The 22,823-nt window shown below is 41.5% G+C and overlaps 1 protein-coding gene across 3 annotated transcripts in view; it reads right to left on the minus strand.

Moving 5' to 3' along the window:
- Positions 1-22,823, minus strand: part of LOC141765487 (transcriptional enhancer factor TEF-1-like) — a 73,287-nt gene that overhangs the window by 1,985 nt on the left and 48,479 nt on the right. For all 3 annotated transcript variants that reach the window (XM_074631486.1, XM_074631485.1, XM_074631484.1), the window contains 3 exons: positions 19,985-20,112; positions 14,487-14,660; positions 1,187-1,327 (listed from right to left, as the gene is read on the minus strand). In XM_074631486.1, the coding sequence (XP_074487587.1) occupies positions 1,187-1,327; positions 14,487-14,660; positions 19,985-20,112 (443 nt within the window). The remainder of the gene's footprint in view (positions 1-1,186; positions 1,328-14,486; positions 14,661-19,984; positions 20,113-22,823) is intronic.

The raw sequence follows: 22,823 nt of genomic DNA on the forward strand, positions 1-22,823 counted from the left end.
ACCCTAATGATGTCATCAGGATTGATATGTTTACACATTTAGAACAGGTACAAAATAGAACAATGGAGTTGGTAAGAAAGACGTGACTTTCCAAAGTAGGAAGGGTCTGATGGCGCAGCAAACTTCTCGCGCGGTACAGTTACATACAAGGTCAATGCAAAGAGGCAAATGGACGCAAATTCACGCTGGGAGACGCAAATGGTGCGAGGCAAACGCGCGAAATTCACGTCATTTGAGAAATTCACGTCATTTGAGAAATTCACGTGACGCTGTGTCGAAAGCCTATCAGCGTTGAGATTGTCCTCACTGACGTCCTGACGTTGATGAATCAGAAATGGAGGAAATAAATCTTATATGTGTCTGTGGTCACCCAGAGCTACGATAGTACCTCATATCTGTACAGAGATCGGACCAAACTCTGTGTAGAACCCACAGACGGTCTGTGGTAGAAACAACAACGTCTCTAGAAGACTTTATGTTGAGTGCTGATGGAGCAGCTGCATAGTCTGGCACTGATCCATCCAAACTCCATTCAGAAAACAAGCATTTTAAAAGTTGTCTGCTTGTTGTCATGGTAACAGACCTGACAAAGCATGAATTCAGACATTTTACTAATCAGCATCATTACGTAGTTATTTCAGCATCCTTTTGATCTGTTTATTGATATTAAATCACAGCACAATCTGTTTATTTTGGGTTCATACCGCAGTAGAGACGTGTGGCTGCTAGATACAGTCAGTGTGATGTCACTGTACGTGAATACAGCTCGTCGCTGGGTGATGTTATGAACCCAGACACGACAGCGTTTGGTTTTCTGACATATCTGGGACTTCCTCAACATGTACAAAGCAGCAACAGTGGTTATTTATTCCATGGTTGATGGAGGAAAAGTTGTTGGTATCCATGGAGACAAGCTCCTCCTCTAATCTTCTCTTCTCTCCAGCGTGTCTAGTGCGAATGAACACAAGCGGTCCAACTTGGGCGAATAAAGCGAGGCGAAATTCGCTTCGCTTTTGGTGTGAATGCAACATGACAAAGTAAAGGTATCAAAGTGCATTATGGGTAGGGGTACAGTGCTTTTTTGGAGTGTGTCCCATATGACGGACTAAAAGTCAGGATATCTATACTAAATGACTTGAGTACTTTTTATTAGACAGTGTCTGAAGGACTCTCAAGACATCCTCACCTCCACCTTCTCGACCACCTGCTTGCCGAAAGAGCAGACCTTGGTGGAGCAGGTGATGGTCATGTTCTCCGAGCTCTCATACTGGCTGGTGACACCGTAGAAGGCTGCTGGGTCGTCCTGCACATTATAAGTCAGGTCCGCCTGGCAACCACAGAGCGAAAAAACATTCCATTACCACCTTTAATGAGTAAGTAGAAATGTCACTGGTCAAAATCCAACAGTCAAATCTATCGACACTCCCAGAAATTTGAGAGCAAACATGAAAAGGAGAACTTTCTGCCACCAAAGTGAGCTAACAGTGCCCTCTGCTGGTAGCTGTCATCACTTGTTACCTTATTATTTGCTGCATGGGCAGCAAATAATAATCTCCCTACAGGAGAGAAAATCTCCGAAGGACCCCCTCATAATCGTAACACAGATTAAACATATGGTTAGTATCATTTGGACTCTTAGATGCATTGGAACTGTTTGTATTCTAAAAGTAAATCATTTAAACCTGTTTCATAGTGATATATAGAGCTGCAACGATTAATCGATTAGTTCTCAACTATTAAATTAATCGACAACTATTTTCATAATCCATTTATCTATTTGGATAAATAAAAAAAAAAAAAGTCAAAATTCTCTGATTGCAGCTTCTTAAATGTGAATATTTTCTGGTTTCTTTCCTCCTCTATGACAGTAAACTGAATATCTTTGAGTTGTGGACAAAACAAGACATTTAGGATGTCATCTTAGGCTTTGGGAAACACTGATCCACATTTTTCACCATTTTCTGACATTTTATAGACCAAACAACTAATCAATTAATCCAGAAAATAATCCACAGATTATCAACAATGAAGATAATCGTTAGTTGCTGCCCTAGTGAAAAACAGAAACATTTAAGTTTGAATCACGTTAATACCACGTACTCAACTGGACAGCATTTATAGTCTACATTTCAAGTAACTGATCTTAAAAGCTTTCAGAACATGAACAGTAACAAGACTGGCATAGTCCTGATAAATCCAGATGTTTAAACTCACCAGTGGAAAACTGACTGACTGAGAGTTTCTATTGGCGTAATGGACACAATATGCTTGTTTTAATGGTCAACATCTGTAGATATGCACTTTTTAATGATACAGCAAAATTTTATAACTCATAGCAAATGATTTGGCGGTCTGCCTGACAGAGTGCCAGCGAGAATCACTGACATAGATTGTCTGCACATAAGATGCATTAACTTGTATGTTTTCAACTGCTTTACTTTAAAGGTCACATATTATACTCCATTTAAACTAGTTATTATAGGTCTCAGACACCTCCAAACCATGTCTCTGAAGTTTTTTTTTTCAAAAAAACAATCAGATCATGCATTCCAGCATGTCTCTATAACCTCTGTTTCAGCCCATTTCCAAAAGTGCTGATTTCTGTGTCTGTAGCTTTAAAGGTCTCATATTATGCTCATTTCCAGGTTCATAGATGTATTTTAATGTTGCACTAGAACATGTTTACATGCTGCAATGTTCAAAAAACCCTTTATTCTTCTCATACTGCAGCCTGAGTCTGCCTGCCTCAGAGCCTAATTCAGCCTCTGTCTGAAAAGCCCTGATTCACAGCCTGTCTCCTCCCACTCTGCTCTGATTGGTCAGCGTTTTCTGTCAATCAAACATCCTCAACAACACAGCGTCACCCTCCCCGCCCCCCTCACAATCTGAGAGCAGGGAGAGTGAAGCAGAAGAGTAAAATAAACTACTTTAAAGTTTATAAACCAGAAACTTCACCCAGCGCACGTTACCGGAGGAATCTGATCAGAAATCGGCCAGCCCCCTCACACCATAAGTCCCATCGATTAGAAATTTGACAGACATGTGCTGCTGAATGTGATCTACAAAAAAGTCTCTTGGACCACGAAAGTCCACTGACTAGATTTTCCGCCATGTTGAATTCTTTGAAAAACACATTTTTGACATCTCCTCCTAAACCGTAGGTCTGATTGCTGGCATATTTTCTGCGAATCATTATTGGACCAGGCTCATCAAAAGTTGGATAAAGCTTGTTGATATGTCATTGTGTTGTGAAGTTATTGACCAATTCATTTTTAAGGGGTGGGCTCAGCACATCAATAGACCTAACTTCACAAGCCTTTGGCCCATCGTCTCCAAACTTGCAGCATACGTTCACAAGAGTAGCTGAAACATCCGCTGAAAGTTTCATTGAAATCGGCGACTAGGGGGGCGCTTTGAGCGCGAAAGGCTATAACCCGCGAAATGCCGCTTGCGGCTTTAATTAGGGCCCGAGCACCGACAAAGTCGGTCCGAGGACCTATTGTATTTCAAATGATTATTAGGGCCCGAGCACCGACAAAGTCGGTCCGAGGACCTATTGTATTTCAAATGATTATTAGGGCCCGAGCACCGACAAAGTCGGTCCGAGGACCTATTGTATTTCAAATGATTATTAGGGCCCGAGCACCGACAAAGTCGGTCCGAGGACCTATTGTATTTCAAATGATTATTATTAGGGCCCGAGCACCGACAAAGTCGGTCCGAGGACCTATTGTATTTCAAATGATTATTATTAGGGCCCGAGCACCGACAAAGTCGGTCCGAGGACCTATTGTATTTCAAATGATTATTATTCTTATTATTCTTATTATTCATCCTTGTCTTTGCGCCTAAAAATGAGGTGCTTGGGATAATGAACGCGTTTTCAAATTTTGCACACGTGTCAGACGTGCGTGAAATAAATATCTGATATGGGTTTCGTACTCGGGTGTGGCAAATTGGCTCGCTAGCGCCCCCTATTGAGTAGCCCCGACGACACGTTTCCCCTAAATTTACGAAATTTGGTACCATGTATATAATATGTACCATGACGAGACGTAAATAAAACCCTCTTGGAGGTATACCGTAAACCAAACCGGAAGTCGGCCATGTTGGATTTTATGGCGTTTTTTACCATTTCCAGGGGCTGTACTTTAACGAACTCCTCCTAGAGATTTAACCCGATCAACTTCAAATTTGGTCAGTAGTATCTTAAGACCTTTGGGATGAAAAGTTGCTCAAAGATCAAAAAGTTATCGAACTATGTTGCCGTGGCGTGGCGGCGAATAAGCGCCTTTCGCCAAGAAACAGGAAGTTGTTGTAACTTTGTCGTACATTAACCTATATGCTCCAAATTTCTCATGCCTGATAAAGGTCCATGTCTGACAACATCCATATGCAAATTTTGACTCACAGTCATAGCGCCACCTAGTGGTAACAGGAAATATCATGTTTTACACATTGATGTACACTGCCTCAGAAATTAATCAGATCTACCTGAAACTTGGTCAGTAGTATCTTAAGACCTTTGGGATGAAAACTTATCAAAAGATCAAAAAGTTATCGAACCATGTTGCCGTGGCGTGGCGGCGAAAAAGCTTCTTCGCCAAAAAACAGGAAGTTGTTGTAACTTTGTCGTACATAGTCCAATCTGCTCCAAACTTCACAAGCTGGATAATGGACCAGGCCTGAAGACATATATGTGGTATTATGCGTGATAGTCATAGCGCCCCCTACAGGAAACCGGAAATGGTTGTAACCCTCTCCTAAATTTATGAAATTTGGTGAAACAATGAAACAAAACACTGCCTGGGAAAAACTCTACATAAAAATACAATTTAAAATGAATATAATCTTTTCTTGTGGGTTAATCCGTGAGAAAAATACTAAGAACATATGAAGAAATACAAATCTTGTAACCTCCAATGATGAAATAAAACTTTTCCTTCGGCGGTTGGTTAGCTCAGTTTTAGCTCAGTCGGTAGAGCGAGCGCCTTAGACGCGGGGGATCGGGGTTCGAATCCGGCCTGTGGTCCTTTCCTCATGTCATTTCTCTCTCTCCTCCTTTCCAACACTCTATCCACTGTCCTATCAATAAAATACTTAAAAAATCACCCCAAAAAATAATAACTTTAAAACTTTTCCTTCTAACTTTTCCATATATATATATATATATATATATATATATATATATATATATATATATATATATAATATATACAATGTAAAGTTATATAAAAGTTAATGTCATGACGTTAATTGTAATATGTATAGTAAAAACACATCACGACAAGGACACATATTAGATTTGATATTAAAAGATCAAAAAGTTATCGAACCATGTTGCCGTGGCGTGGTGGCGAAAAAGCTTCTTCGCCAAAAACCAGGAGGCTGTTGTTACTTGACTTTACATAGTCCAATCTGCTCCAAACTTCACAAGCTGGATAATGGACCAGGCCTGAAGACATATATGTGGTATTATGCGTGATAGTCATAGCGCCCCCTACAGGAAACAGGAAGTTGTTGTAAATTGGCTGTACATTGTCCAATCTTCCCCAAATTTGACATGTTTTATAAGAGTCTTGCCCTGAAGACATGTACGTGCCCCGACGTGCGCGTTCCCCCGACGTGCGCGCATGGGCGAGGGCCCGATCATCGCTGCTTGCAGCTTTAATAAATATTGTCATCTGTCAACTCAAATAAAGTTTGACTGTGAAACAGAAATGTGTTGTGTTGCTTACAAGTCACTATTTACTACCTGTACTCTGCTACATGCATGACATCAAATATATATAATATATAAATATCATCTGTTTAAACAGTGTAATTACATAAAGCCTTTGTGAAAGAACATGTTATATTTAGATGATGGGAGTACATGAAGCCTGTTCTGCTGGTTCTTGCAGACTAACAGTAGGAGCTACTTTGCTCAAGTTCGGTTGAGGAGGAGAGACAGTGACGCGCTGTGGGGCGGGGTCAGCTACTGAAGGTTCTGCTCTGGTTCGACCAGGAAACCCTTATATGGCTAATTCTCAAACGACGTCAGAAGAAAAGAAAAGCTGCGCAGCGTTTTTCGACACCCATTTCCGGACAAACGGAGCAGGAGAAAAAGAGAGAGGATGGTCTTTTATGATACTATGGTGACTTGTAGACACACTGGGGACAGATATTGATGTTTAAAAGACATGGAAAAGTGCATTTTGCATAATAGGTGACCTTTAAAGGGACTGTTTGTAAGAATCAGAAATGTCTTGTTAACAGCGACACCTGTGGCCGTTAAGTCAACGAAAGTCAGCGTCGGACTCGCACTTGCTCGCTCTACATAGACATGAAGGAGCATCGCTCAAAACAGTGAGGCGACACACGTCAGCTAAAAGCACAATATCACTCTATATTTCAGCTGCTTGGCAGTAATGTTAGCTGACCAGATGAAGGTCTCTCCATGAATCACTGCTGATCCTAGTGTTGGCTTTTCCTGCTTCAGCCTCCCGACCGCGGCCGGAGGGAACAGGGGAGACACCGGAGTTTTGGTCGGAGACGATAACGTTTCTCTCTGCGGAGCCCCGTCACTTCACAAGACACGGGAAACCTCTGTTGGTCTGGAGGAGCTGCAGCAGTTATTTCTGCACAAAATTCCACTGTATATTCACTAGATATTCTCAGAGCTACGAAGTCTTCTGCAGTGTATAGTGTGCGCGCATGCACGTGAGGTGGAGCGAGCTGAGTGAAGGCAAGCAGGCAGAGGAGCAGAGTACAGCAGAGACTCCGGTCCTGGAGACCAAAGCTACGGTCTCCCCCGCGTCCTCCGACCGCGGCCAACACTGTTTAACAGACGGGTTTCACTAGATACAACCAAGAGGTTTTGGTGCTTCCGTGTAGTTCTTATCTGAACAGCGTAGCCACACTCGAGCGTGCTTATGGGAGCGCGCATGGGACACCGACTCGGATGATTTATACGTGTAAGAAGTTACAAACAGTCCCTTTAAAGGTTGGCTCACACAAATTACAAAGAAATATGCCACTTGCAGTAGTTGGTAGTTGGAAGCATCAGTCTTCGAGATTTCTGCCTCCACCCCAATACGACGGTTGGAACTACTTTCTACTGGAGAAATAGTCCCAATGGAAACTTTCCAAAGAGAGGTCTGTAGATTATCAAAACAGGGATTCTGATCCTGGAAAATATTTTCATTCTTTTTCTCCATATTGTAATTTTACTAGTGTTAGGTGTTTCTGTCTGCTTTGAACAAACAACATCTATTCACTGTCTGTCTGTCCTGGAGGAGGATCTCTCCACTGTTTATTCCTATTTTTCCCAAAGTCAAGGATGTTTTTGAATTGCGAGTCTAAAATGTACAATAAAGCCAGCATGACTGACCTCGTGGTGGGCAGCTGCTTGTAAAAGGGGTGAACTTAGTTTTCATTGCTGTGAGCACAGACAGTATATAAAGATGGACGACACGTCTCCACTTCCTCCCGCTGTACAGAAGTGAAGTTAAAATGTCCCAGATACGGGGGCTGCCATCTTGAGACTTTGACGTCTTTTGGAGCCAGAGTCTGCGTAGTAGTGATCAGGCGGTGGATCCGCGGTATCGAGGTAACCAAACATATTCGCTCCCTCTCTGAGATTTCTGCCTCCTCCCCAACACATTGAGGGGGAACAGGGTTCTGTTGGTGGTGATCACAGCCATAGACTATATAGAAAGATGGAAGCTCCTCAAAAGTGAAGCCAAACCATCTGGATGGCCCCCTGGTGGCTGGCTGCAGTATAGCTCATAACGTCCTCCTCCACGTTAGCAGATTTTTCTGATAACTTTGTTTTAATTAGTTATTTGATTCTATAAAAAGGGGGTGATATGTCATGATTGGCAGCTGTGAGTCTCTCTCGCTGACAAGCTGCGGCCGACCAAAACTCCGGTGTCTCCCCTGTTCACTCCGGCCGCGGTCGGGAGGCTGAAGCAGGAAAAGCCAACACTAGGATCAGCAGTGATTCATGGAGAGACCTTCGTCTGGTCAAACCAATCGTGAGCCGAGAACGGCCGCAGCTTGTCAGCGAGAGAGACTCACAGCTGCCAATCATGACATATCACCCCCTTTTTATAGAATCAAATAACTAATTAAAACAAAGTTATCAGAAAAATCTGCTAACGTGGAGGAGGACGTTATGAGCTATACTGCAGCCAGCCACCAGGGGGCCATCCAGATGGTTTGGCTTCACTTTTGAGGAGCTTCCATCTTTCTATATAGTCTATGGCTGATTTCAAAACCGCATACTATACTACTGATTTGGCCAAAATGTAGTATGTAGTATGCAGTATGCGAACAAAAGCAAAATCTCCAGTATGCCAGAAATACCCGGATGACGTACTGATTTGGAAAAATTCTCCAGTATGCATCGGACCAGTCTATCTCGCCTACTGTATCCCACAATGCAAAGCGCCGGAACAGCACAGTCTACGGTTACAACAACAGCAGCCAAAAGCTGCTCTTTTTTTACGTTTTCTGTAGCCATTTCAACACTAAATTCACTTCTGAAAGTTTTTGAGGCAAGAAATTAACTGTGTAGATTATTAATATCGGCAGTTTTACGAAGTTAGATGGCGAATCGAACATTTGTTCCACCGTTGTCGGAGTTTAGAAGCTCCACAGAATACCGTGACAGCCAGCGAGCGCCTGCCCGGGTCGCTGCCAGCAAGCCGAGTAGTCACGCTCAGAGACCGCTATGAGCTGCTGGAGCTCTCTAGAGACCGGTCTGTAGACGAGAGGCTTTGATTTCCTTGTTGACGGATAGTTTGTTTAAATATCACAACACAGATGTCCATTATAAATTAACAGGAACCTGTGTTTATTTGCCTTTTTTCGAGTTAAAAAGCTCCACAATCACCCGCGGGCGTAGCTCGCTGGAGAGCCGGCCAGTGACGCTCACAGAGCGGCTGCAGAGCAGCAGAGTGGCGAGGGAAGATGAGAGGAGAGGAAGAGGAGAGAGAAGAGGAGAGGGAAAGAGCAGCTTCTGACGGGGCAGAGAGGTTCCTGATGAGACAACATGACACTTTTTTAACATTTCTCTAATATCTGGAGGGAGATCAGTCCTTTTGCTGTAACTGAAAAAGCAGTTTGAGTAAAGTAAACGTTGTGGATGAATGTTTTATATTTCCCGTCTCTCCTCGTTGATGATCCTGTTTGTCGGACTTCTTTATGAGCTGTCAGAATAAATAGTTTAAACCTGCAGTATCTTATAAAGTAAACAAGCACAACATAAACAACAAAATCAAAGTTGTATTTTTTGATAATATTGTAATAGTGGTACAAGTTAGTTTTTTTGTCCTGTGCTTTAAGAGCTGGTTTGAAGGCTTAAGCCTCGTCTAGCATACTGCTAAATACATCACTTTAACTGTCACATACTGCATACTACTGAGGAACGCAGTATACAGTATGTACTGTATACTGCATACTGCGCTCCTCAGTAGTATGCAGTATGCGGTTTCGAAAACAGCCTATGGCTGTGATCACCACCAACAGAACCCTGTTCCCCCTCAATGTGTTGGGGAGGAGGCAGAAATCTCAGAGAGGGAGCGAATATGTTTTGTTGCAATAGCTGTATTTTTATCCAAACCTTTGTTTATGCTTAATGTAACTTTTGCAAATATATACAAACATCCATCCATCCATCTGCAACCGCTTATCCCGTTAGGGATCGCGGGGGGGCTGGAGCCGATCCCAGCCGACATTGGGCGAAGGCGGGGTACACCCTGGACAGGTCGCCAGTCCATCACAGGGCTGACACATAGAGACAGACAACCATTCACACTCACATTCACACCTACGGGCAATTTAGAGTCAACAATTAACCTAACCTGCATGTCTTTGGACTGTGGGAGGAAACCGGAGTACCCGGAGAAAACATGCAAACTCCACACAGAAGGGCCCCAAGCCAGATTTGAACCTGCAACCCTCTAGCTGTGAGGCGCCAGTGCTAACCACTGCACCATATATATACAAACAGTGAGATACTAATCTACTTTATGAAAATACTGCAAGATACAACAGGGCGAAAAACAATATTCTTGTGTCACTGAAGCAATGAGAACATGCTGCACCTGGATTACAGGCTGAGCAAAGTGGAGAAGGGTTTGTACTATTTGTAATGAGTTCTCTAAGGAGCACTGTGTGTCTCACACACACACACACACACACACACACACACACACACACACATCAAACTGTGCTCTATTAAAGCAGCAGATTATCAGAAACATGCTCCATTGTGGTAGATCAGAGAGCTTTTTAATTAAATTCAGAGAGAAGGCTCTCTACGTGACACACACACACACACACACACACACACACACACTTTGTTTATTGTCATGCTACAAGCACATCTCATCTTTTCTACATGTATTGTATACTGAAGCCACTTCACTGGCCTGCAGGCTTCGGTCCTCTCCTGCATGATTCTACTGTCGACAACATCACAGCTACATTCAATTCTATTTTGTTCAGCTTTTTAGCTATTCTTTAATATCCATTTTAACCGTTTAACCGATAGTGTTAATCGGTTAAAATTCTTAATGTCAGTTAACATCAAACGATTATTATTAACATTATTACAACATTACAACAACATTAACAACAACAACAAATTTCACCTGCCCAAACTTTTTTTTACCTGTTTTCACAGATGGAAAAACAGTAACTTAGAAAAGTTATCCTGACAAAAACAGATTTTTTTTTTCTCACTTGTCTTTTGGGGCTTCTGTACTTTTCGCTTGTAACATTAAAAGTGAAACATACCGTTTACAAATATGAACAATAAAGCCTAACTCTTGCTAACCTTTGTCTTGCTGGTCCAGGTACAGTGTAGTATGAGACTGATCTTAAATTTTTTTCCTGTCACACTTGTAACGCTTGGGCTAACTAGTTCTACACTGCAATACAAGAAGTGTCTCTTTACAAAGATCATTAAAGGGACTGTTTGTAACTTTTTAAGCGTATAAATGTTCCGGGTCAGGACACATGCGCGCTCGCATATGCGCGCTTGCGTGTGGCTGGCGTCCCTGCTCCTCCTCTGCTTGCCTTCACTCAGACAGAGCGCGCATTCTCGCGTACTTGCTCCACCTCTAGACGTGAACGTGCGCACACTCCACACTACAGAAGAGTTAGTTTAGCTCTGAGAATATCTAGTGAATGTTCAGTAGACGTTTGTGCAGAAATAACTGCTGCAGCTCCTTCAGACCAACAGAGGTTTCCCGTGTCTTGTGAAGTGACGGGACTCTGCAGAGAGACACATTATCGTTTCGTTACCGACCGGGTGCCGGTGTCTCCCTGTTCACTCCGGCTGCGGGCGGAGAGAGACGAGTTTATCGCTGTGGAGCCCCGCTGCTGAAGCCTGCGCTGAGGCAGGAGAAGCAAACACAGTATCAGCAGTGATTCATGGAGAGACCTTCGTCTGGTCAGCTAACATTACTGCCGAGCAGCTGAAATATAGAGTGATATTGTGGTTTTGAGCGATGCTCGTTCATGTCTATGTAGAGCGAGCAAGCGCTGACTTTAGTTGATTTCACGGCCACAGGTGTCGCTGTAAACAAGCATTTCTGAAAGTTACAAATAGTCCCTTTAACTGGTGAGGATGTTGACTTTCTGCCTGTGACATGCAGCTTTTAGCACCATATCATGAATATAGCCATCAACAATCAAAATTTGTTTTTGTTTTAAAACAAGTCATGGAGCCAATGTTAGCTTAATGAGATATATTGTGTTTCGCAAGTTATGTCAGTTAAAACACTGAAATGAGTATTACAACAACAAACACTGAGAAAAATGATCATGACAACAAATACATTTCACCTGCCAAACCGTTTTTTTTCACCTGATATTTTTTTTTCTCGCTTGCCTCTCAGGGCTTCCATACTTTCGCATGTAACATTAAAGGTGAAACATATCGTTTACAAATACGGACAATAAAGCCTGATCTTTTTTTCTTCCATTTTTCTTATCATACTTATAACGCTTGGACTAACTAATTCTACACTGCAATACAATAACTGTCTCTTTATTTCCACGTCCTACACAGTTGAGGATGCTGATTTTGGGGCACCATATCATGAATGTAGCCATCTACTTCCATTTTAAGACTGTTTTACAGGGTTTTTTGTTTTAAAACAAGTCAGCTGGAAATAAAATCTGCTAGTCACATCTGTCCTTTCACTCGGCAAATTGACCACCACCAGTTAGAAATGAGAAGCTGCTCTTCTGTCTGACATCAAGGACCCTTTGTTTCAAAGATTACTGTGAATTTGGAGTGGTAAATCTACCACCGTTATCATGGTAAACTGTGCAAAAACGGGAAGTTTGGCAGACATACAAAACAGTAACTTGGGGCATTGAAGTCCCTGACCAATTTGGAAGATCATAATAAAATCTGTCTTGTCACATGTCACCCACTTGAGACCCAGTCTGAAATTAGTTTGAGACTCTTTTGAGTCTCACACTCAAGTTTCTTTATCCGATTCGTTTGAGTTTATCACAAGTCTGATGAAAAATCACATATATGTTTCTTGTGTAAATTCTCTTGACGTTGTCTGTGATTGTTTTGCCCTTGTTGTGAAGCACCTTGAGATTTTGCTGTATTTTAAAGTGTGCTATATAAATTAAATTCATTATTATATTATTATTATCACAAGTCTGATGAATCACTAACTGTCAGCATTACTCTGATGGAAAAGAAATGTGTGATGCGTTCTATTGCTGTGATTTTTGAAAGTCCTTCGGTATACTGCAGCTCTGAGGAAGAACAGTAAAGTGAGACAGACATGCACGCACACACATACAGGTGGAGTCGGGGCAACCTGTGAGTCAGGAGGTGAGCAGGTGTTCAAACAAAGAGACTGTGCTTTCATCAGCCCACCACCTCCATATCCCAGGTGGAAAGACAGAACACACACACACACACACACACACACACACACACACACACACACACACACACCTGTAAGTAGAGACAAAGACATGGTACTGGGTGGAAAAATACAGAAAACAGTGAGGTGCATCCTAGCTCACTGATTAGGGCTGTGTATTGGCAAGAATCTGACGATTCGTATCACAATACAGGGGATACGATTCAATATATTACGATATATTGCGATACTGCAAGCAAGAAGATATATTGCGATTTTTTAAAATCTAATATTAGGAAAACTGCCATAGGATAAAAAAATACACCATATGCATAAAATCTCAGTGATTTTTGTTTATGATTTTATGCAATCAGAACAGCGGGATTTGCATTTATCAGAGTCCCTGTAACATCCCACATCATAGCACTACTTTGAGAGGACACATGTTTTCACTGAGTTAATCTTTGCATGTAAACTTAGTTAGTTAAAAATCAATACAGTGTTTTTTAGAATCAATACAGTATCCCAAAACAAAACATCTCAACATTTGATATTTCCGATATTTTCTTACACCCCTATCACTGATGACCAAACATTTTAAAAACTAAATTCAGAAGAACAATTGAAAATATCGGAAATATCAAATGTTGGGATGTTTTGTTTTGGGATACTGTATTGATGTATGCCAGATGGAAAATTCCAGACACTATCTGAGGCTTTAATTGTTTTGGATGAATGTGAAGTAGGGCTTCCCACAATTAAATGAGCATGATCCACTGCGATATTGACGCTTGTGTGCTCTGCTCATAGAAAACTCTGCAGCATAAATCAAGCGTTTCCTATACTAACAGCTTCGTCAGTCAGCGCCGATTGAAGCCGGACAGTTTTCAGCAGGCTCATATATATCCAGTTTTTTGCCGGTCACACACACATGTGCAAGTCCAAAATAAGCCGCGGAGGAACAACCATAAAAACATTTGGATCAACTAACTTAATCAGACACTTCTTATATTGTAATTCATTCCCATGATGCTGCTCAGAGTAATCACAGGGACCGGCTCGTCTGTTGATAACATTATGGTGTAATCAAACTCTGCTCAATAAAAATAAGTATTGGGCGATGGTAAATTATAACACTATCACGATGTGTTCAAATGCAATCTTGTAAAATGTAGTTTTTGACGAGAAACTTGAATAAATCCAGTAGTTTGAAGGAGATGTTTTCACAGCGATATAAAATAGATAATAGAGAGAGAATTATGACCTGTTTAACTTCATAACGCTAGCTCTAAGCAGCTTAGAATACATCATTAGAATCGAATAAGATAACATTACGTTTTTGGTGGTTGGAATGTAGCACGACATGGGAGTGAAAGCAGCGCTCTGTTTATTCAGATGTGAAATTGCAATAAAAACATTTTGCCCCTAAAATCTATGAAAAATCGTGATAAATAATCGTGATCTCAATATTGATCAAAATAATTGTGATTACCATTTTGGCCATAATTGTGCAGCCCTAATGTGAAGCTGGTATAAAGAGGAAATAAAAAGAAAACAACCTCCCACGTAAACAGGAAATAGGTAAGTGTGTCTGCTCACCCAGAACTTGATCAGGTAGAAAGAGTTTTGCGGGCCCTTGCCAAACAGCTCCTTGAGGCCGCCCTTCTTTTCGGGGAACTTGTCGTAGATCTGCCTGATGTCCACACACTCCAGCAGGGGGTCGCTGTAGCTCGGGCTGCTCTGGCTGATGTTCACAAACAGGTGCTTGTTGTACTGAGGGGAGGGGAAACTGAATTAGACAAGGATGGAGGCAGAGAAAGTGTAGACAGACAGAAAACAGCTGATCTCACCCTGGGTTAAACAACAGCAAAAGGAAGACTGACAGAGACGACACAGAGTTTTGGCCATATCAAACAGATGGTGTAAGTGCTGTTGCATAAATGTGTTCATAATACATAATTAATAATTGACTCCATAAGTTCATGCAATAAATAAATAAATTATTAATTTGATTTAAAGTAAAAAAAAATTATATGATGTGATACAAATTATTTGTCTCATACAGTGCAAAATGTGTAACAGGTAGAAGGGTCGTAGCCACTAGTACATCGGTCAGTCAGTGTGTTTTACGTTCCGCCCCAGAACTAATGTTCTCTGTGTAGTACCCCTACGACAGAATTTGTTGAGGCACTGTAAACAATCCAACGTGAGTGAAGGAGCGGATGCCTCTCTCGGGGCTCTGTAATGTGTTTAAAATGATAATTATCCAAGAACCTCTTTTCATGACAAGCAGCCAACGAGGTATTTTTTTCTACCTGTAAAATGCACTTTAATTCATGTTCGCACCAATTTTGTATTTTCCTTTGTTTTCATACTATGTTAAGTGTAATTTGTTGATATATGTTCATTCATAGTTTTCCCAGCATGAGTAAAGCGTGAATAAGGCGTGAGTAAGGCATGAGTAAGGCATGAGTAAGGCGTGAGTAAGGCGAGAGTAAGGCATGAGTAAGGCATGAGTAAGGCGTGAGTAAGGCGTGAGTAAGGCGAGAGTAAGGCATGAGTAAGGCATGAATAAGGCGTGAATAAGGTGTGAGTAAGACGTGAGTAAGGCGTGAGTAAGGCGTGAATAAGGCGTGAGTAAGGCATGAGTAAGGCGTGAGTAAGGCGTGAATAAGGTGTGAGTAAGACGTGAGTAAGACGTGAGTAAGACGTGAGTAAGACGTGAGTAAGGTGTGAGTAAAGTGGTGGGCACACATCCAACTTCAGGAGCGCATGGCGGCTGCGTCGCGTGGTGGCTGCGTGATGCACGCGTCTGGTGTTCACACTAGCTGCGTGTCGGCTGCGTGTCGGCTGCGTTTCTGCTGCTGCTGTCAGCCCTTTCTTTCTACATAGAGTTTGCCTTTTAATGGTCATGATAAATGTGATTTATATTTATTTTAGACAGAGAAAGGTAAAGAAACTTGTGGTAATTTGTAAATAATAGTAATAATCCACAATTAAAACTCCGCACTATATTCCTTCATGGAGCTCTCCAAGTCACTCTGTGTTCTAGAACACTGTCCGGCACATATTTCTGAATAAAAGCCTCGTGTTAACAAATGAAGGAATTCTGTGCAAAGAAAAAACGCTTGAGGGCCTTTATTTCGAAATGAAAGCAGGAAGTGTTGATTTAAACCCCAAACTTTATCAATTCATGGAGCTCTCCAAGTCACTGCAAGTTCCACAGCACTGAGTGCTCATATTTCAGAATAAAAGCCTCATGTTTACAAATGAAGGAATTCGGTCCATAGAAAAAACACCTGAGGGCTTTTATTTTGAAATGAAAGCAGGAAGTGTTTATTTAAACATCTCCGTAACATATTCTACAGATAGACTCGAAACTGTAGTAAAGTCTTGCTGGTATGATGTCAATATACGGTAAATAGATCACCTTCACTGTCTGTGACATATTCTACTGATGTCTAGACATGTAAACTGTACTAATGTTGCTGGTATGATAATAATATACAGTCAATAGATCACTTTCACTGTCTGTCGCTGCTGTGAGACGCGCGCGGCTCGCGTGAAAAATAGGCGAGCCCTCTATTCTATAAAATAGACACGCGTCTCATGCGGGCAGTGTGGCCACTCTAACCTGTTAACATGGACGCCGAAATGAAAAACAACACGCCACGCAGCTCCTGACATTGGTAGTGTGTCCACCACTTAATGCGTGAGTAAGGCAAGAGTAAGGCAAGAGTAAGGCGTGAATAAGGCGTGAGTAAGGCAAGAGTAAGGCAAGAGTAAGGCGTGAATAAGGCGTGAGTAAGGCAAGAGTAAGGCAAGAGTAAGGCGTGAGTAAGGCGTGAGTAAGGTGTGAGTAAGGCGTGAGTAAAGCGTGAATAAGGTGTGAGTAAGGCTTGAGTAAGGCGTAAGTAAGGCATGAGTAAGGTGTGAGTAAGGCGTAAGTAAGGCATGAGTAAGGCTTGAGTAAGGCGTGAGTAAGGCGTGAGTAAGGCGTAAGTAAGGCATGAGTAAGGTGTGAGTAAGGCGTGAGTAAAGCGTGAGTAAGGTGTGAGTAAGGCGTGAGTAAGGCGTGAGTAAAGCGTGAGTAAGGTGTGAGTAAGGCGTGAGTAAAGCGTGAGTAAGGTATGAGTAAGGCGTGAGTAAGGCCTGGAATCATCAGAGAAAAATCGTGCTGAAGCAATAAATGTCTGTTTCAAAGAAGCGACCTGTGTTTGTGTTGTTGTGCAGAGAGCTACCGATGGTTTGTTGCTCTTTTGGACAGGAATCCAACAGGGAAACATTAGTCAAGAGACCACACAGGTTGTAATGCTGTGTCCTCACATCTCAGAAATTAAAGGTACAGTGTGTGGGATTTGGCAACATCTAGTGGTGTAGTGGCAGATTGCAACAAACTGAGTAACCCTTTGCTCACTCCTCCCTTTCCAAGACTGCTGTAATGTGAGCCGCTGAGTGTAAAACCGTGGTAACGCCATCCATACCATAACAGCACAACTTAAGGAGCAACAGAAGTCAGGTGGCGGCTGGCGATACCACGGTTCTACACTCTGCAGCTCACGTTACCGCAGTTTCACAAGTGTGTCGGAGAACTACGGTGGCCTTCAGGTAACATAAAAAAACATGGAAGTCTCTCTCTAGAGCCAGAGTTTGGTTTGTCTGTTCTGGGCTACTGTAGAAACATGGAGGAGCAACTAGGAGGACTCTGCGAAGAGGACCTGCTTCCTATGTAGATATGAAGGACTCATTCTAAGCTTACCAAAACACAATTCTTAGATTCAGATGATTATACACTAATGAAAACATAGTTATGAATATTATATTCCATTTCTGCTAATAGATTCCCCACACATTGTTCCTTTAAAAGTGTCCCATGAAGTTTTTGACCACTAGTGGTAGTATGGAGCAATGTTTTTATAATGTTTTGTTTGTATCTCATACTCTACTAGCACACACATAGGTATGCAAATTTACACCCACGAGCATGCAGATAAATGAATACAGATTCCCGCCTATGGCTTCATGTCATTCCACTAATAAGAAATGCAGCAATGCACCAGCAAGGGCTGGGAAGAAGAAGCCTGCTAACTAACAAACACTGATGTGAGCAATAGGGGAGGAACAGTATGTGTATTCGTCCCGAACCGTCCCTTATGCGACAGTGTTTCGGTACACTCTGTGACCCAAACAGCTGTTTATGTCTCCTACTCGCACGCCCGGAACAGAAATTCTAGAAGGCAGGTTACCTGGAAAGTTTTGGCAGTGCACCAGTTGTTGTCTATCAGCTGTAGCAGCGCTGTAGCATGTTAGTCGGCTTAGCCCGGTTAGCCTGGTTAGCCAAACTCAATGGACATTGATTTTAATTGTATGCCAACATTTGTTTGTTTACAAGAAACTCCACACAGTATCTTTAACCTGGGGAGTAAAATGTTATTGTAACTGATAGAAATGGTGACCAAAATTACAAAACTAGACCCAGGTTCAGGGCTGATTGATTTAATTGATGCTTTCTCGTGAAGATTGTGAGTTTTTGTCGAAACATTGATTTAATTGCAATGTTGAAATTGCAATTTGAAAGAGTGCAGTTTTATATTACAAGAGCAACAATTAGAATTATAACATACATTATTAACAATGTCTTAACAAGCTGTAGGTTAAGACAGTGGTTCCCAATAAAGCGATTCAGTGTATTAAATGAGTTGGTCTTTTTTTAATCAACTATCTTCAGTGTGTGTCTCTCTGTGTGTGCAGCAAGAGGAAGAGCAAACCGTTTTTCGACTGCATAGAAAATATTGTTTTTGAAAGGCTAAATGCCAACAAATATGGATTGAAGCAAAATATTTTGTTAGATAAAAACATGAATTTTGGAAATAATTAAACCTATCTTTTTTCCAAAAATTTTGACTTTTGGACTTTACAATGCTCTGGAGTAATTGGAAATGTTTGGATCACACGAGTCGGAAACAATCCTACGCAGTCTGAAATCTATTTCTACAAATAGTATAATACTAATAATATTAATGTAGCCTGATTCACACTGTGCAGAAATACCGGGTTAATAACAGAATGTGGCCTACTAAGTAGCAAAAAAAATCATCTTTTAAAATTGTTTTTTATACAAACTTTTGTATAAATTATCCAGTAACAGTGTTATTATGATTTCAGTTATACATGTGCAATCTGTGATCTTTGAGGGGGTCCCGGACCCCAGGTTGGGAACCACTGGGTTAAGACATCAAATAAAGCCTTATTATGTCAAATAAAACACTATTATAATAATGTATTACTGAATCTGAGGAGAAGCAACAAGCTACTTCTTTATCTGACCAGATTTTTCACAAAAATCCTGATGAGATATTTGTCTCAAATCGTTCAGCATTACCTACTCGGGTTATAAAATACTTATCTGAATTTTCCAACAATTATCATGCTTGAAAACAGTATTCATCTTTGTCTTTGCCTACCATTTAAGCAAAATTATACATTTTCATTGCAGTGAGGCCCTGATTTACAGTAATGTAAGTTATGCAGGAAATGTGACACCTTTTGACAACAGTCTATTTCAAAGTCAACATTGAACAGTTCGAGGTTTCTAACTGTCCAAACAGTTGCAACAAGATGAATGCCAGCTGTCTGTGAACCCAAGGTAGAAAAATGAGAGTGAGTCCACAGTGTGGCAGCATGACAGATAGACTGAGCAGACGGAGAGATAGAGCTTCACAAAGGTTATTCAGACTAGGATACACACAAAGGGATCTAACGCTGTTCTCTGCTGTGGGGTTATCTGTCATCTCTGTTTATGGGACAATAGGGTGTGCTTATTGTAGACTGGTGCTGTGTGTGTGTGTGTGTGTGTGTGTGTGTGTGTGTGTGTGTGTGTGTGTGTGTGTGTGTGTGTGTGTGTGCGTGTGTGTGTGTGTGCGCGTGTGTGTGCGTGTGTGTGTTTGTGTGTGTGTGTGTGTGTGTGTGTGTGTGTGTGTGTGTGTGTGTGTGTGTGTGTGCGTGCGTGCGTGCGTGCGTGCGTGCGTGCGTGCGTGCGTGCGTGCGTGCGTGCGTGCGTGCGTGCGTGCGTGCGTGCGTGCGTGTGTCGTACTCACTGCCTCCTGGTCCCTCTGTGTCTCCAGGAAAGATGAAAACTCTACCAGTCGTAGTTTGGTGGTGCCGATGGAGCGACCCTGCCAGGCTGGCTCTCTGTGTGTTTGGGCTGCAGTGGGAGGCTCGTAGCCTAGACAACACACGCATGTTTACTTAGCTCACTTTTGGGGACATTACACAGGCTTACATTCATTTGCTGGATACTAATCCGAGCCATAGCCATAACCCAAACCTTAACAACTGACCCAAAAATAAGCGTTTTCCAAATCGTGGACACAGCTTTTGTCCCAATTTTACAAACTGTCCCCATTTAACTGGTCTTTAGTCTAAAATGTGTCCCTGTAGGGAGCCTAAGTCAGGAACACACACACACAGCTGTGTACTTCTATCTTTGTGAAGACACGCAGGCCAGAACGTACGTGGTAGTTGGCCGTTGGCTGTAGTCTTTGCGGTGTGTTCCAGTGTAACTTTTTGGCCGAGACAAAGAGGACGTGAGGCGACTCAACTGGTGGCCTTCGTCACAGCTAGTTCTTTGATGTCAGGTTGGTGTGTCTAGGCCATTTCCCTAACCTTAACCATCACAACTAAATGAATGACCCCAACCCTTACCCTAACCCTAACCTAAACCTAATTCCATGTTTCTTTTATTTGCACTAACAGTGGTTGATTTTATTCTATTATATTGTATTTATATTTCATCTATCTTTTACAAATTCCACCTTCTATTTATTTAGGCTGCTGTTTTAACATTTTTCTTTTAAAGAAAGGTGCTGAGTAGCCAATATTTCATGGGAGTCTTACAGCCCTTTTTTTAAACCAATCTCTCCTCTGTCCCTCTTGAGCTAGTGGACCCAACTGATTTTAGGGATTTCAGAAAACATTATATTTTTTTTTATTATGGCATTTTAAAGTATTTGACCTACCTGTCAAATAGTGCACCTCGTAGCACTCAATAAGAGTGCTGCGTTTAACCAAAACCTAATCTAGACCTAATTCCAACCTGAACCTTAAAACCAAGACTGAACCCTCAAACAGGCCTTTGAATGTCTGTCCGAGGTGAGGACCGGCTAAAATGTTCTCACTTTCCAAAAATGTCCTCACTCTGAAGGTCTAAAACTCAAATTGGTCCTCACAAAGATAGCTGTACAAGTACACACACACACACACACACACACACACACACACACACACACACACACCTCACTTAACCTCACTTCCCCACTGCCATCATGTACAATCAGGGTTAGCAGTAATGCTAACATTATTCTTTGCTACAAACGTGTAAAATGTATGCCATTACTGGAGTCTCCTGGACAAAGCCTGACTGAGGTGAAGGTGCAGCACTGAAAGGCAGTCAACAAAAGTAGATCTAAAGGGGACAGTGACACAATGAATTCTCTTGGGTGCTGACTCAAAACTCCATTTACAAATGGACTTGGACTTGGACTTATATAGCGCTTTTCTAGTCTTCCGACCACTCAAAGCGCTTTACACTACATGTCAGTATTCACCCATTCACACACACATTCATACACTGATGGCAGAGGCTACTAAGGTGCCAACTTTGCCCATCAGGATTTAATCTAAATACTCATTCACACACCGATGGCTATGCCTCCGGGAGCAATTTTTGGGGTTAAGTGTCTTGCTCAAGGACACATCGACATGTGACCCGGAGCAGCCGGGGATCGAACCACCGACCTTCCGATTGGTGGACAACCTGCTCTACCCTCTGAGCCACAGCCGCCACAAAAGCTTCTCTCCTCTTGTCATTTGGTCTCATGGTTTCAGAACTGACAACTGACATCACATTCAACATTTTGTGGAAGCTAGAAAGTTCGCTGACGAGCTTCAGCTCGGAAAGTGAAAGCTAGTTAGCCTAGCCTGCTAACATGAGCACTCTAGACCCACTAGAACCAGATACCAGCTTACTATTTTAAACTAGCTTGTGACTGTTTCCCATTAGATGTTACTGGTAACACTTTATAATAACCATCATTAATATATGGCAAATTGATAGTTAATTATATTTAGTTAATAGTTATTTTACTGTTAACAAACAATGAAATGATAATGTTTACTAATCAATAGTAATGCTATAATTCATGTTATTTTAACAATTTATTGTGGCACACATTATAACATTGTATATACTATATACTGTATATATCTAAGCATAAGATATTATTTTTATGAACTTTAAAGAAATTGTTAATCTTAAGCTGTTATGATTTGATGCTGGATAAAAATAAAGTGAATTGAATTACATAGATAGATATTTGCTAATAGTTAATAATTGGTTTGTAAACCATCTATAAACATTATTTGGATGGCTATTATAAAGTTGCAACTGATCATTATAATACTTTGTTAAAAGGTTAATAATTATATTTTTATATAATATATAATATAATAAAGCATCTATAAACATTATTTAGATAGATAGTTAATACTTTGTCAATGGTTAATAATTGGTTAGTAAAATGGTTAAAGGTTTACAAATCATTTGGTAATCACTAAGCCTTCGGACACACCAGGAACTTCAGGAGCGTGTGGCGGCTGCGTTGCGTGGTGGCTGCATTGCGTGGTGCCTGTGTTGTGGCTGCGTGATACACGCGTCAGGCTGTATTTCAGCTGCATTTCAGCTGCATGTCTGCTGCGTTTCTGCTGCTGCTGTCAGCCCTTTCTTTCTACATAGATTTTGCCTTTTAATGGCCATTTCATTTCATTATAAATATCATTTATATTTATTTTAGACAGAGAAAGGTTAAGAAACGTGTGGTAATTTGTAAATAATAGTAATAAACCACAATTAAAACTCCGTACTATATTCATTCATGG

This window comes from Sebastes fasciatus, chromosome 4, assembly GCF_043250625.1.
Source record: "Sebastes fasciatus isolate fSebFas1 chromosome 4, fSebFas1.pri, whole genome shotgun sequence".
NCBI classification, from domain to species: Eukaryota; Metazoa; Chordata; class Actinopteri; order Perciformes; family Sebastidae; genus Sebastes; species Sebastes fasciatus.